The 17,526-nt window shown below is 34.4% G+C and overlaps 1 protein-coding gene across 2 annotated transcripts in view; it reads right to left on the reverse strand.

Annotated features, from left to right (window-relative positions):
• RASA1 (RAS p21 protein activator 1) overlaps positions 1 to 17,526 on the reverse strand; it is a 98,171-nt gene that overhangs the window by 27,178 nt on the left and 53,467 nt on the right. For both annotated transcript variants that reach the window (XM_006197639.4, XM_072958424.1), the window contains exons 5-9: positions 16,644 to 16,761; positions 13,512 to 13,543; positions 10,418 to 10,470; positions 8,118 to 8,268; positions 5,669 to 5,747 (exon numbers count right to left, since the gene is read on the reverse strand). In XM_006197639.4, coding sequence (XP_006197701.1) covers positions 5,669 to 5,747; positions 8,118 to 8,268; positions 10,418 to 10,470; positions 13,512 to 13,543; positions 16,644 to 16,761 — 433 coding nt within the window. The remainder of the gene's footprint in view (positions 1 to 5,668; positions 5,748 to 8,117; positions 8,269 to 10,417; positions 10,471 to 13,511; positions 13,544 to 16,643; positions 16,762 to 17,526) is intronic.

Below are 17,526 nucleotides of genomic sequence, written 5' to 3' on the forward strand. Positions count from 1 at the left end.
TACCTCAGAGCCCGCCCAGCTCACTGAGCGTTAGATGCCATACCCACCATCCACATCTGGTTTAGAACGCGTCTGATCTCAGACAGTCCTCCTCCTACCACTTCCCACCACTCACAGCCCCTCTGATGGCCTCTCCCACAAGTGCAGTGCAGAGTGCCACATTTACTAGTATTTAAGAATTTCTTAACCATTTAGCATGTATAAAGACCATGCTACATTTTTACTAGTTTCTTTACGTGTGACTGATGAAGTTGGGGTGTTGTACTCCTAATCCCACTTTTCCCATAATCCTGTGGGTTTTATTGCATGATTTTCTGTAACACCATGACTTACAGGAATGGATGTGTCTTCAACTGCAAAATCCCCCCAAATAATGAAAAGAATTATGAAGTCAGGAAGAACAGAAAGAGAAGAGTGCCTTTAGAATGATTATCCCCATCAGAGTCCACTGGACTCAGTTTTAGTTTTTCAGTTTCTTTTTTGAGCAGCTCTTACTATTAGCAAGAATTAATATTTTTATGACTTTGTTTTCTTAGAGACTTCATGGGTGCAGTATGCTGAAGAGCAGAGGTTGGCAAACCATATTATATGGGCCAAATCCAACCTACTGCTTGTTTTCGGACAAAGTTTTACTGGAACACAGCCCACCCTCATTCCTTTATATATTGTCTGTGGTTGCTTTCACACTACAAAAGCAGTTTAGTAATTGAGACAGAGGCTGAATGGCCCACAAAACCTAAAATATTTACAATCTGGTCATTGACAGAAAATACACCAACCCTTGGCCTAGAGGATGATGCAACAGTGAAATAAATTATCTCTATTGCATCATTCTTTGGCTTTTTAAACTGTGTTGCCAACTATTGCAGCATCTTTCAAAAAAGTATAAAAAGCCATCTTTTTATTAGTTTTCACTGAACACAACTGAAAATTCAGCATTCTTAGTTTTCTGCTCACAACAGCAAACAGAAAAAAACTGACAAAGAAAGATGTTTGACAATTATTAAAAGAGTCAGAGGATGAATGCAAAGAAACAGCAACACTCTGCGATCTATTGTAATGATAAAATTAACTTTGGGAGGGAGGTGGGAACAGCTCAGCAGTGGAGTGTAAGCTTATTAGCATGCACAAAGTCCCGGGTTCAATCCCCAGTATCTCCATTAAAAATTTTTTTTTAATTGTAAAAAAAAAATTGATTTTGATGAGCAAAATCTCAGACTGTAATTCTTCAGATAGTAATAGCCTTGATGAATTTTCTCAAACTCAAGAATCACTGAGTGAATGATTTATTTCTAGGGGAAAAAAAGGAAACATGGTATTCTCATCTAGTCAGTGATTCAACAGGAAGGACATCATCAAGCAGTTATTTTGTGACAACGATCTAGATTATCCTGTTTCCTTAAAGGAAACAAAGGTTCTTTAAATTTTTAATGATTGTACACCAAGATTTACTTAATATGATTTGATTTGTAAATGGACAAAGGTACTTTGTATCCAAAGGTTATTGAAAGAAAACATAATGTAGAAGTTTTAAAATACACCATACTGATCACTCTAATCGATGTTTATAAATCTAAAGATAAAAATATTTTACACTTACGGAGCAAAGAAATGGAGCAAAGAAGACTGTACTCTCCAACAAAATCATGAACCATCAAAGTTTTCAAAAGTATTGCATTTGATGATGCAAAAACAAGAAGAAAAAGAAAGAATAGTAAACTAGAACCCAGAGAAATACATTTAAAATCTGGAATCAGTATTGCATTTTGACAGTCGAGTGTGATAGGAACCAGAGTAATTATAAGCAAGAAATTGTAAGAGATGTATCTGAAATCTGGAATTAGGATTTACAAAATGGATATATTCCAGGTCCATTCATGACAGGAGATGAACAGTAAGCTTCCATTTCAAGTATGTAAGCCTTTATAACCAAGGGAATATGAACAAAAACTTGAGTTTGCTACATTTAAATTTTTATTGAATTTTCTAATGAAGTTTTTTAAAATATGCTTTTATTCTGTAAATTGTTCAGAAAATGACTTAAGAATATAAAAAAATTAGAAAGATACATTGGACCCCGATGATTAATATGACTATTTCCCTAGTTATACAGACTTGTCCTTATCAGTCTTTATCTAGTAATGTCCTTATCTAGTAATGATATTTGCTACTGGGTGCAGAATGTGGCGTATTTCTAGTTTGTTATTTAAGACAAATTACTACACTAATAGTTGGACTTAAATATCTGATTTCAAGATAATCTATATAGGTCTTTCCTAATTATTTTAAGGTAGGGGCTAATCAACTGAGCTACAACTCCTAAAGGACTCCAACACACTGGAGGACACCACAGGCCAGGACACAGCTTCACTTTCCAATGTCTAGCAATTACTGGATGACAGGAGGGAAGGCTTCTCAGCCCAGTCTTTCTGCACAGTTCTGGGGAAGAAAATCTTACCTACTCCCCCCAAAGGAAGGAGATAATCTGAGTGGTGAGTCTAAATGCCAACGAAGCCAGCTTTTGCACAGAAGTTAGGTACACACACTCATGAAGCTGGACGTGGGTTGTAAATCCTGCCTTTGTCACTTAATGGTCAAGAAAACTCCACTGAATAAATTAATCCAATAAATGTTTGCTGAGTGCCAGGTACTGTTCTGGTTCTTGAGATGCATCAATGAATAAATCAAAGATCCTTACTCTCAAGGAACTTCTATTCCAGTGAAGAAAGGAGATAATAAACATAGTAAATTAGTAAATGTATTATATAGCCATAGGCAGTTAAGTCCTCTATAGGGCAGGGCAAGTAGCAGCATTAAATAAGGTATATGAGTAGGTCTCAATTGTGAAGCTAATTTTTGAGCAAAATTTGGAAGAAATACCAGAGTGAGGCAACTAGATATTTGAGGAAAAGTCATTTTGGGCAGAGTGAACAGCTGGAGCAAAGATTCTCACGCAGCAAAGATGGTGTACTCTTAAAAAGAGCGGTGAAGCCAGTGTGAGTGCAGATGAGTGGCAGAGAAGGATGATGGAAAAAGAAGAGCTCAGAGGACCACAGGATGCCACTCTAGGGCCTTGCATGCCATGACAAGGACTTTGGCTTTTACTCAGAATGAAATGTGGAAAACCTGTAAGTATTAAACAGACAAGTGAAATGGTCTGACTCACATTTTGCATGGATCCCTCTGACTGTGGTGCAGTGTTAAGAGGGCAAAGGTAGAAATAGAGGAAGTCAGATTCTGGTGGTTATATTCTAAATACATTTGGAAGGCAGAGTCAGCATGATATTCCTGACAGTTTGGATACAGAGTATAGGAGAGAACAGGAAGAGACAAGGATAACTTGTTGCCTTAAGTAATCAACCTCTCTAGTCTTGCTTTCCCCATCTGTAAAATGGGCACAATTACAGGGCCAACCTCATCAAATTGTTTGGAAACTTAAATAAATCAATACGTATAAGAAATAGTGCCTAAACATAGTGGTCAAAAAATATTAACTATTTTTACTGTGGGGTGTATTGACTCAAAAATATCCTTCTTTTCTTCTAATGTCTGTCTCAAGAAGTGTTAGTGATCCTGAGTAAGCAGCCCTAGCTAGGACTCTGCTCCTTCCCTTCCAGCATCCTACCCTGAAAAGGGATAGGCAGGGTAAGCTTGAGGCGGGGGAGATGAGCTGATTCTGCTAGCTCATCACTTTTCCCATTGATAAAAGGATATTACTAGCCTCTGGGTTCTCTAATAGTCAGAATCCTGCTGGGAAGGATTGATAAATTAGGATTCTCAAATATCTACTGTAACCTACTTTTACTCCAGGCCCCAAATAATTGACTTCAAATAGCAATGAATGATTTTCATGAAGTAATCAAATTGCTCTGTTACTAGCATCATTTATTTCTAAAGTATTCAAAGCATTATAGGCACTTTTGCAAGTGACAATAATCTGAAGTTTGTTCGGTTATGGAACTAATAAACACAAGAGTGGGGCACCTTTTATATTTGAAGTAATTCTTAAAAAACGTTTTAACAAGTACAAAAGGTTACTATATGTCACATGCTACTTATTTTTCTAACTGCAAAAAATAAATTAGAAAATTATAAGCACACATTCAGGATGGGGAAAATGCATGACAACTTGTATGCAAATAAAACAAATTGTGGACTTAGGAAACAAATTAAAACCATCATTAACTGAAACAGGCAGTGTGAATTAGAATGGAGGATATAGCTATGGGACTGAGTGGCAGGATCTGTCACCTGGAGGTTAAGGCATTTCTGACCCCTATTAAAGAGACTCTCAGCAGCAGTTTCCAGAAAGCACACACCACACTATGTGCTTTAAAACAAAGTTAGTCCGGGTCTACCAGAAGTGCCAACAAAAGTGGTACATCAGTGCTAACTATAGCTTTTAGGAAGGTGGCAATGAGGAAGTGAAACTTGAGATGGATCTTAACCTTGCAGTATGTACATAGGCAGAAAAGAATAAACTGACACCAAGAAGCACAAGGAGGTGAAGACACCGCAGTGAGAATACGGAGACAGCGACGTGAGTGTTTCCTGCTGGGGAGGAGATATCCATTCCATTAACACTGACTGAATACCTAATGCCAAGTACTATTCCAGGCACTGGGACTGCAACCCAAAACCCCCGCCTCCTGAACCTTACATTCTAACAGGAAAGCGTGAGGAAGTGAAGAAAGATATATTAAAATGTGACAAGATGATGACTCTTAAACTTATATTAAGCATCAGAATAATGATCCCCCTTCAGCAACAGCAATGAATAGTAGAAACTAACTTGTTAGGAGGAAAACCTGAGAAAAAACTGCCAAGCTAGAGACACGACAATTCACTGTGCAAACTTAGTTGGGTACCCAAAGCCTCGAACAATATCTTCATCATGTACCTGGAATATCACTACCTCCGATTTCCATCCAGCAAACTCTCAATCACTCTTCTGAAGTACCTTTTTTTATCCTCTGCTACAACCTTTTTTATAACCACACCTTAGAAAATATGAGCAAGAAACAGGCTAATCAGTCACCCTATACATTAAGCAACTGGTATTCAACAAGGCCCTCTTGTTCAGGCCCAGTCCTTCCCATGTTCTGGATTTCAGTCACTCTTGCCCTCCCTAGGACATCAGGTACTGCCACCACCCCAGCCCTCACCCGCCACTGTCCCTCCTCTTTACTACTGGCTTTACCCAGAGCATGCAGACCTGCCTAACACCCTCTCACCATAAAACTGCAGGCAAATAAGGAAAGAAAAAGTTTAAACCCCCTTTGGCCCTACATCATCTTCTAGCTATCATTTTTTAATTTATTTTCTTTACTTACCAAGCTCACCTAGATAAGCCTGGCTGTGATTTATCCTTGCTGTCTCCACTTTTGCCTCCAACAAACTCACTCCTTGACCCAGTGCAACTTGGCTTCTGTCCCCACCACTGCTTCTATTCTCAAAAAGCCACCAAGGACTTCCTAATTGTCTAGAACTAACATAAATAAAAACTAAGAGATTTTCTTTCAATTACTCACTTTCTGAAAGAATCTGAATAATCTGCAGCTTTAAATTTTATCCAATTTTAAATGCATGAATGTGTGTATAAACACACCACCAAAAACGCATTTTAAAATGAAATGTTAATTGTTGCAAAAAGAAAAACAACACTGACCTGCATTGGTACAGGTTCCTTAAGATAATACCCTTCAACAATCTGTTCTTTTCGATAGTGATCTATGATGTCCCCAATGCTGTAAAGATAAAAATTAGTAACAATGACACAATCTGTCTCATAAAATTACAAATCTTAAAAAGACACACAAACCTTGTTAGCAACAATTATCAAATTGCAAGATTTTCCCAAAGTATATAACCTGAATACATTAATAGAAGCTATGATCATTACAGTCACATTATTTTACAAAAGCAGAAATGTTCCTAATACTAATTTACAGGTCAAAAATACCTGAGTGCAAGATTCCAATTTTTTCATATACATCCTCTAAGAATCACTGTATGTGAGGAAAGAATTAAAAGTCTACTTTTTTTTTTCAACAAAAGTATTTGAGATAGAGAGAAAGAAGAATTGACAGAGAAATGGCATTTATTTAGCAACTAGTGAGTTCAGGTAAACTAAAAAGTTTTATCATCAAAACATTTACATATTCTGCTTTTACAATAACCAGATGAAGTTAGGTCATAAAACATAAATAGCAGGTTAAAACAGAAGCAAATAAAAGAAAGAAAGAAAGATAAGGAGCTTATATGTATCTCATATATAGGATTATTGCTAGAGCAGGAAAGGCTTATTGATGGTTTTGATAAAAAGTACTATAAAATATTCTTAACATTTGGGAAATATTACAACTAAAACTGAAAATAAAATGGCATTATATAATGTATTTTAACACGAATTTTAACGTGACATGAGTTTTTTAAATAAAAAAATGTTTCTCTATTATCAGTAGACCATTTTAATGTCCTGAATACATAAATCCTAGAATTTTAAACTTTCCTTTAATACACTAGAGGAACTGGTATTTCAGGGACAGCTAGGAAACATTTCTTAAAACAAATCATATTTCATTTACCACTTGATTTTTCTAATGTTCTTCCTACTGATACAATAATCAGAATGTATGTGTCTTTTATCTTTGGAGACACATATACACATACACATATGTATCTCCAAAGATACACACATACATATACACACATGCATATATATGTATCTCTAAAGGTAACATATTTTTGCTATATCACAAAATTAATTTAAACTAAATGTAAACAATGTACAATGTTATAAAACAAAATAAGACTTGAAAAGCCTAATAAGAAAGCAAGTACGAATGAATATGAACTAAATATCAGAGGCAGAATTTAACATGAGGGGGGTGGGGGTTGAGACAACTACAAAGATATTATCACACACAAAAAAGGAAGGTTTTATATTTTTAAAGGAAAACTATAATACTAAAGAAAAATGAAAATCAGAAAATACATTTGAAGATAGCTAGGTACCACTACAGAGATGGCAATATGTTTCAAAGTAAAAGGCACCAAATCTGTAAAAGACAATAAATTTCAAAGGTTTCTGGCTCAATAACTGTAAGTGCAATCAACCCTGTGTAGCACCTCAATGTTACAGTATAATTCTTGACCGTGATCTGGAAGAGGAAGACACTTCTGTGGAGGACAGTTCAGATTGCCCAGGAGCAAATTTACAAGCATGTGGCAACCAACCAGATATATTTTTACCAATGACCTGGACTTTTAAGAAGTTTTTTCTTTTTTTTAATTACCCTTTAGTTCATATTCTACCCAGATATACCTAAAGAAAGAAACAGTCAAGGTAGACACAACAAACTAAAATTTCCTACACATTCCAGAAAGGTTCCAGTTATGAAATCAGATTTACATCTCAGAAAATTAAAACATGTTCATTATAAATTTGTAAAATAAATGTAAGTTTCTAGAGTTGCTATATCCTGTACTTTCATTTTAGTAATTTACTTAATAAATAAAACTGTGTCTCTCTCTTTTCTTGAACTCTAGATAATGTTAGCAATCACTTATTTTCCTAATCAAGAGATTAAAGTCTGTTCTGAGTTTTGGGATAGGCTAAGAGTTTACTTAGAGTCTTATAGGTGAGAAGAAGGAGCCAATAATTACAGATAAGAAATACCAACTTGAGAACAATCCAATTACATGGTAACATTAGTAGTAAGTGTCAGGTAACTCTTGAAGAACCCTTTTTTCCTATGAAAATGTCTCACTGGCAAAATAATGTAATATATTTTCTTTGTCTTAGATTAGATGTTCTGTTGTCCTGTAGATAATGTATAGACTTAGAAAATTTGTTGCAAATAACTTATGCACAAATAATCAACAAGTTATAAACACTGCTTTGGAAGGAAACAAATTTTGTTATTAATTTATATTCACATTTGACACTGTCTAAAGAATTCTTGGACAGGACTACTACTAAGTTATATTAAATGTCATAACTTTAAATATTACAAAGTAAGAAACTTTTATACAATTTTGATTCTGATATATTAGCAAGATTTCAACTCTTCTTGCCAAAAGTAAAAGGTAAGTAAAAATTTCTCACAACTTACCTGTTATAATACCGGCCTCCCATCATAAACTGATTGTTTGGTGTTGGACATATTTTAAATCGCTGAATATTTTCATTGGTCCGAAAATAAAGTGAATAGTCACCAGGAGTATTATCTGACGGCCTCACAAGAAAACTGCAGACTTGACCAACTGTAAAATTTAAGCTGTTAGTTTTATTCCCAAATTATCAAAGTAAAAACAAAAAGTGTTGAGTATTATAATTACAAAATACATTCAAATGTCATAAACACAAATTTTCACCAGGAACTTGTTTTATAACAAAGACAATTTTAAGACAATTTATTTTTGTATTTTCTGGTTTATGAGTCACAACCACCCATCATGTTGTTTGTCTTTATTACATAAAAATTCAGGGCAGAAGTTTGCAAGCAGTGAGTTCTGGTTAATAAATTCTATACCTGTCGTAACTTAGAAAGAATACTCTAACTGCAGATAGGGGATACTGCTACATTGTAAATCCCCTTAAGAAGAAAAGTCTAAGAAAGTTGAAGTGAATTCTGCTTAGGAATGCTCTGTACTTAATGAATGCATCTAACATTAAAAAGTCATAACTGTAATAAAACAGTAACAAAAGCTTACAAAGGCAGATTCATAACTTAAATATTTGTGTACCTTATCAAAAGCCAATACATATGAACTGTATTTCATTCAAAAGGCATGATCCTAAAAGTCATTCAGAAGCAAATTATCATATATTTTCATACTAATTTTAAAAGTCTTTTTGATATCTTTAATTGGCAGTGACTCTTAACACTAAGATGCTTTTTTACCTTTTCTCTGATTACGTCCTAATGACACAGAAAAGATCAGAACTCGATTGCTTTTAGGATAGCATAATGAACACTTAGGATATCAGGTGTAATTTTTATGTAATTCACTAACAGTTCCAATCATCTAACAAAGGCGTTTACTACCAAGTAATTTCATGTTCAATACAAAGCACAGGAATAACTGCAAAGCTGCATGCAAGTGCTTACGTGTTCTCAGGGAAGAAAAGCACCATATTCTTAAAAGAACACATGACCCAAAGCGAAGAAAAAATAACATAAGGAAATGAAGTTTAGCTTCTTTCAATTTACATGACTAAAACAAGAGTGAGTGCCTCAGGTATTTGGTGGTGCAAATTAAAAGCTATAAACTTAGATTCAAAATTCAGTAAATTCACTGAAATAAGTATTTTGGTCCCACTCTGATAGCTCATTGCACATCATTTCGGTTGAGCATTTAGCCTCTCTTAGTATCATGTAGCACTATCATGTTCTTTATTTTTAACCTTCTTAACCTATATCCTCAGAATAAAACTGAGTATGTCCTAAACTGCTTCAAATCTTTCAAAAGAGCAAAGCATTAATTACATTAAAATACAATGCCTCACAACTTAAGTAATAGCTCAGATAAGATCTTTAAATAATCAGCAGTTTATTCACTGTATACACTACTGAATTCTGGCTGTTTTTAAAGAAGTAAGACTTTAAATTACAGACTGTGGCTTAAACTTGTCTCAAGTCCTTCTTAAGTGCGGTTTACTGACGAGACTCTAGTAGTTAAATTAATTCAGTCTTAAACATTTAGTTAGGATAAATGACGGCAGGACAGTTTTTGTTTTAAAAATAAAGCCACAATACAATTCAACTTTTACACAAGTTATTTGCATATCTTTATAACCATACAGTTTAGGAAATGTTAAAATTAATACATTTTAAACAAAGCCCAATTTTATAATTCCTCAAGGGTACAAAGGTAAATGCAAGAACATCTGCTGCACCTGAACAGCAAGAAATGAAAGCAGCATAATGTTCCTCCATGGGAGGATGATAAAAATGTTTGGTATTTATACCACAGAAAGTCTACGGTCATTAAAAAGAATGAAAATTTCTACATGCAAATATGGGATGATCTCCCAAAACATATCCTAACATGAAAAAAGTGTGTTGCATGTATGTGGGGAGATACATGTAGAGGTGGATATAGATGGTAAGAAAGGAAAACACACACAAACAGGAAATCTGTAGGAACACAGAAAAAAAATAAAACCCTCATGTTTCTGGGGAGGAATACAAGGGCCTGAAGCAGAAGGAAAACACACTTCACTGAATCTTGTACTGCATATGTATTTTCAACTAAAAATACCAAAAACCAACAAAAAACCCCATCGATTTTTCTATGCTGAGCAAGAAATTACAATATGCATAAGTAATGCTATAGGCAAAATCTGATTGGTTTCCTTTTTTATTCTTTAAATAAGGACATTAGAAAAGTCTAGTAAACATACAAGTACCTGTCATTAGTAAATTGTAAGCTTCTTGTTTGGAAATTTTCCCATGGAACCATCTTAGAAAGAGAACAAATATTAAATATGTAAGTCAAAAGTCTTTTTTGCCATTGTACAAGCAAATCTAAACCACCAACATAATATAGTAAGTTTAATTCACTGACATAATGAAATAAATGCAATGCAGCTCATCTCACTTCTTTTACATTTATGTTACTACACTTTGTAAACACGCATAATTTGAGCAAAATATAGAAAACTTAGGGACTATCTACTATGAACTACAACTTCCATATTAATTACCTTAAAAGGCAGTAAGATTCTACACTGCATTCAAATACAGTTGAAATGACCATTTTCTACAAACACTAGAACAGGATTTCTGTATTCTGGGGGAGTGTTGATCAGATGAGCTTGAAGGCCAACCTTGTATTTTAGAGCTAGAATAAAGGAAAAATAGGGACTTCAAAGAGGGTGGGGGCACAACAAATGGAGTACAGAGAAAAAACTGGCAGTATCCTTTTCCGAAAGGATTAGATTTGAGTTTCCTCTTGCAGGCATTTATTACCTATATGTAAAATACTGAAGTAGGATTTATACTTCAAGCATACGGTTTGTACCAATAATAGAAAAATGAGTCTCTGATCTTAGGAAGTCCCCATTCTAGTAAGAGAAGTGAACACAAATACTGTATCTATAAAAACAATGTAGAGAGTATAATAAAGGGCAGTGGTAGGTACATGCTGAGGCCATTTTTGGAGTAACAGAAGGGCACCAATTCTGTAGGATGTGTAAGGAGAGAAGATAATGGAAGACTTCTCGGGAAGAGTGATACATGAATTAAGTCTTTAAGCAACAACAGGCATTAACAGAACACAGTGGAGGGGAATTCTGGGCTAGAAAATAGCTTGAGCAAAGGAGAAGAACAGTACTATGCATGTGAAGACCTACAAGCTGGAGGGCAGAACATAAACTAGAAAAAACAAGAGAGAGGACTCATGAAGACACAAGAGCTAGATCTGAAGATGTTTTCAAGCTCTGCTAAGGTAATCAAGGCAAGAATTCTAAGTGAAAAGGTGATACAGTCAGATAGATACATGTTTCAGGTAGATTATTCCAGCTGTTGGAAGCAAGGATTTGATGAGACTAAAGCATCAAGGAAGGCCAACTTGGAGGTTACTGCTACATCAAGTCCTGGTAAGACATGAAGACGGCCTGAATTAGAATATGGTTGCTTAAGACTGAGAAGAAGGCACACATCAAGAAATGTTTTAGAAGATAAAAACAGCAGGAGTTGGTACCCGTGTCATGGAAATATGGAGCTGGAAAGGAAAACAGCTAAAGCCATGCCATCTACTTAGTCTCAAATGGCACTCAGGGATGTTACTGAGGGTGCTTCACTGCCAGTCAACACCTTAAGAGATTAGACGGGGCTGACAAATACATAAAATAAACCAGCAATGCAAATTTAACTTACGTTAAATACCAAATGAGTAAGAATTTTTAAAGTTCAGAAAATGGAACAATCACAATGGTATTAGATTTTAAAAAGATATCCCAGTGAAAGTGGGATTTATACTTCACACTATGAGAAAACTGGATATAGCTTTAAATAGTTACTGGCATTTGACCTCTTTCTTTCTCTTTTCTTTTTAAAACAAATCTATGGCATTATTTTAATGAGGGACAAAAATATAGATTTCCAGCTTCTCTTGAAATTCAGGAAGCTTTCCTAACACTTGACTCCCGTTCTTTCACATCAATTAGACAAAGCAGTCACCTGACTACAGGCAAACACTTTCTAGTTCTCGACTTGCCACTGTCTTCCCTAATACACAGAGTGAATATTCGTTTCTACTTATCACCACACTTGTAGTGTTATTTTCTTACAATAGGGAGACAGTTCCATGTACCTTGATCTCTATCAAAGACAGAAAATAAAAAGATCAAGATTATTGCGATGTGAGAAAAATGGGAATATATCCATCTGACCCAGATCATTTGCCTACATTATCTGCATGTCCCCTCCAAGCATTAATTAGAATTTGCAACTCCACATATAGGTAGTGAGGAGACTTCAAACTAGTACAATCAGCAAGGTGCATTCTCACTGATGAAGTCTATTCTGCAGCTACATAGAACAATAAGGAACATGAACTCAGAAAATATCTCATGTGTCGTACTTAAGGAGGGGTGGGGAACTAAATGCAGTGACTGATAGTGGAGTATCCAGTTTAATATTTATGCTCTAATGGCTAGAAAACAGAATAAGCAAGCACATGAGAGGCAAGCCTTACATTCCATCCATAAATGCTGACAGGAAGGTAAGAAAAAAACGTTCCACTGAGAAGAGAAGATGAACAGTTTATTAAAGTTTATTAAACCCTTATTGATATTAAGGGTTAAGGTCTTTAAAAGAAAACATACCTAGAAACAAATGTCAAGAGGGATGAGGAGGACACTAAAAAAGATCTTCAAGGATATTAATAAAGTGACAGCAAAGCTAAAATACCATGTGGAGTGATCTTCTTCAAGAGGTTACTGATTACAGCTAGTAACTTCTGGAACAGAAGAGAAGAATGTGCCAAACAGTAGGTGCAGTAACAGCTGGTCTTTGAATTAGCCCTTACAAAATACTTAAAATCCGCCTGAAAAAAATTATGAAAACAAAGTCCTTGCAGAATCTTATTAATATGGTAAAGAACCATGATTTTGGGGAAAAGTTCTGAGTTTAAAAAATAAAGCTGAACCATAAAATACATAAAAGATATGTCAACAAAAACAAAAAATACTATGAATAATTCAGTAAGAAAACAAAGAAAAATGTGAGGAATTGTGATATTCAAAATGTTATTAATGTACTATTTATTAAAAAGTCTTTAGTCATATAAGAGCTGAATATTAGGTATAGGCCACCTTCATTATCACTAGGTCCTTAAAAAAAATTTAGATCTTTTATCAATTCCTGAGCCAAATAAAAAAAAAATTAAGTTAGCTCAAAAAGTATCAATTTTCTTTTAAAATGTTTTTAGGTCAAAGTTTTCCAATTAGTAAGTTTACAATGTATTTTTTTGCCTTTAAATAATTAACACAAACTCACATTTTGCCTTCATGTGGATCCTCTTCTCGGCCCTAAAGGGGAAGACATTAAGACAGTAATTTACATAATTATTAATCCATTTTTATTAAAAGTAGTAAATCATATCTTCAAATAGAGCAACACTGCCCTTTATATTTATTTATGCATATATAAGAAAAGATTTTTTTAAAAAAAGAAAGATTTTTCTGTTCACAAAAGGTCTTTCTAAAACTCTTCCTAATTCCTCTTCCCCCCTTTCTGCAAGTACCCTAATCAAGCCCTCTTTCCTCCCTTTCCTTAGACGGTTAATGGGAGCCCAGTAATATAATCACTTCTGTGCCCCATCCCACCCCACTACTCCAATCTAGATTCATCAGTTTCAACTGCAATGCCCTGCATTAACAAACAGCAAACAAAATAAACACATTTTAAAAACCAGACCTTTAATACGTCTCTACTGACCACAAATTCGTCAGTGTGCCACCTTTACCCTAAGACTCAAGTCTCCATTTCCTACCTCACCTACCAATTCTCTATAGGTATCCAGACCATGGTCATAGATCAACTACCTATTTGCTAATCGAAATTCTCCCACCATTGTAGCTTGTTCTTTTGTACTTAGAATGTCCTTTCCACTGACTGCTTCCTACCTGTTAGTTAAAACCTAAATCATCCAGGCAGGATCTATCTCAAATGCTACCTCCTAAGTAAGACACTGAGTCCTTACTTTGAATAGAAAAAAACATTCTTCTTACATCAACTTTCAAACTTGACCTTACTCAATTTGATACTGCTATTATTTAAGACACACTAGGTGTTACTCATTCCATTATCATGGCTATAAGCATCTTAAGTCCTTAGTCATTCTTTGTTAACATCCACTACCACCACAACCAGTAGCACAATAATGGGCATATGATTTGCACCAAATATCTGTTGAACTGTAGTCCTAATACCCAGCAGAGGACCCGGCTAAAAGTTTCTACTGAATCATGAAGGAAATAACAGAAAAATGGACTAAGTGTACAAGGATTTACTTGTCTCAATTTGGTCCTCTTTCATCAAATATCTAACCAAACTAGAAGTAACCACTTAATGAATGCCCTCTATATTACAAAACACTAAAAAACAAAACAAACAAAAAAACCCCATAAAAACAAAATGCATTATTATTGCACAAAAGGAGTTAAATTCTATAGAAGAGGTTTACACAAATTACTTAGATACAATATAATGGAATGTAAGTAACAAAGTGCTATGGAAAACACAAGAGGAAACAATTTAGCCTAAGAAAAGCATAAAAACTGAAAGAATGGGCGACATCTGAGCTAGAGATGAATCAAATTTCACAAGGCATTCTAGCAGGGTAGGAGTGTCAAGGAAAAGGGAAAAGTATAGGCACAGAGACATTCATTCATTCAACAAACATTTACTAAATGCCTACTAATGCCAGGCATTATTCTGTACAATGGGGCTCCATCACTGAATCAGAGACAAAAGTCCTCACAGAGTTTACATTCTGGAATTAAGACATAATAGTATAAGTGTGCTTGGAGAACAGTAATTCAAATTTCAGAGTGGAAAATTCCTTAAATCCAACCACCAATCAAATGCCCAAAATCTAGACAATCTCCAAATGGCTCTTCAATCTACAAGGAATCACTATGTTCTAATGAAGACTATTATGAAAAATTACTGTAAATATTAGAGTAAAAACTGCTTATAACTCAACTTGGAACTAACTACTAATTCAAAGTATGACTATACTCGTTTTTAACAGCTGTATCACTGTTAACTGAGTTGTTAACTTCTTTTCTTTCCTTGTATGTTAGGTCGTGTCTCCTCATCTTAAACTGGACTTAGTTTTTTCTGTATTCATTGGATAACTTTCACTTCTTTTATTAAAGTTTATCTTGTTAGATTTGACCCAGAGTTTCAAGAAATTGAGAGAAAAGTTCAATCAACTATACTTTAATTCTATTAACTAATCAGAATAATGGAGGAAGGGGTATTACAGCAAGGGAAAAAAATCCATTATAAAAGTTTTAACTAAGAAATTTTATAGTAAAACCAACATAGATAATAAGATTCTTTAATCTGAACACTTCTTGCTCATACAGAATAAACCTCTCTCCTACTATAGAATACAGGATTCTAACCTAGGAATTAGGAGTTCTAATCTTAGCTCTTCCACTAAGGAACTATGTGATTATGAGTATGGAATGTATCATATCATACCATTTCCTCAACTTCCCCCATTTTCCCTCAGTATGTTTTACTTCTACATATCAAGATCTGGCTGCCAGAATAGGCAGACAACAGAATTAATAACAGAAAAAAGTAACTCTCCACTGGAGTCCTCCTGAAACAATAATCAGAGCATGGGTTTCACCACACTACCAGGTTCATGGCATAATTTGAAAACAGTAGCTCTGAGGGTTACAAAAAAATAACAAAACCATTCCATCCTACTGGACAAATCCAAAAGAGCAGAATGAAATCCAAAATTGTAATATAACGTTGGATATGTTTTGGTGATACTGAGTATTTATCTGAAATGTAAATTCTGCTTGAACGCTGACCTTTATCTAAAAATGCACAACTCGATTATTTATATTGTGTGGTAAGACTATGTATTTCATGACGACACTGAAAACAAGGGGGAATACTCAAAATACAGAACCATGTGATAATATATATGGAGTATAACTAAGTTTTTCCAAGGTTACTAAGAAAATCATACACTATTTGGGAGATAAAGATATGAAAGCAAACATGGGCAACCATCTGAGATTCCATGATCAGTCTGAGATAGCATCATTTCTGAGGAACACCAAGAAGACAAAAAGGGATACAAATGAGCACAAGTGCTAATACATTTGTAATTCTTAGAAACTCATGAAAACTCTCTGAAAATTGACAGCTACAGATTAAAACATGCTAGCTTGGTTATGCTCTTTACAAACAGCATTTACTAACAGTTTTAATGAAAATTATTTGAACTTATGAACTAAGGTTTTTCATAAAAGAAACGTATACATAGCTAATTTACCCAATTAGCTGATTAATCTCATTTATCTCATTAATTTGAAGTTCCAAAATTTAAAAAAAAAATTAGAATTCCAAGAAGATGAAGAAAAGAACAAAACTTACCACCTCTTCTACTAGGTCTTCAACAATAAGACCTTGTTCATCTGTTCTTAGATTTGTAACCCACATCCATCCATCTTCTAATTCATTGTGAACAATGAACATATCTCCTTTTAAGAAACTGAAAATAGCAATGATGAAATTAAATAAAAATTTTACACACAAAAATGTAAGTAATCATGTACCACATCACAGAGATAATACAATGTTGGAAAATGCAAGCGATTAAAGTCAAATACCCTAATTTTTTGTCCTATTTCTGTTGTTATCCACATGTAATACTTTGAAGACACTTAAAAATCTGAATCTTAACCTCTTCATGTGTAAAATGATGTAATAATGGTACCTCCCCTATCCATATCACTGGATTATTGTTAAATTCAAATTGGAATTTATGTAAATAGTAATTATACATATATCACAGGCTTTGGGGAATATCTCTTAGAAAACTGAACTGAAAAATTTGTTTCAATGTTATTACCCTTTATAGGCTAAATATAAAAAATACATGTAAAATAAATATAATTACCTCATTCTACATACACAAGATACAGTTACTTTAGAAAAGGTTTATTTCAAATAAGCATAATTAGCCTTATCACACAGATGTCTATGAGACTAATACTCATAAAAAACATTAGGGTTTCTTAATTCACTGAGATATCCATGGTCCAAAAAGTACAGCATCCTTTCTCTAAAAGTGGTACCAAGGAGTATGTTATGAGAATGCAGGCATGTTTTTCCTGATATTAATATCTCAGCAGAGGGATGTACACAATCTAGTTTCTTTACATTGGAATCTAGATGTTTTCAAACTCCACACAATTACATGAGTAAAAAGTTGCTGATGTATGTCATCGATATAAAACCATCAGTAATTTCTTGA

This window comes from Vicugna pacos, chromosome 3, assembly GCF_048564905.1.
Source record: "Vicugna pacos chromosome 3, VicPac4, whole genome shotgun sequence".
NCBI classification, from domain to species: Eukaryota; Metazoa; Chordata; class Mammalia; order Artiodactyla; family Camelidae; genus Vicugna; species Vicugna pacos.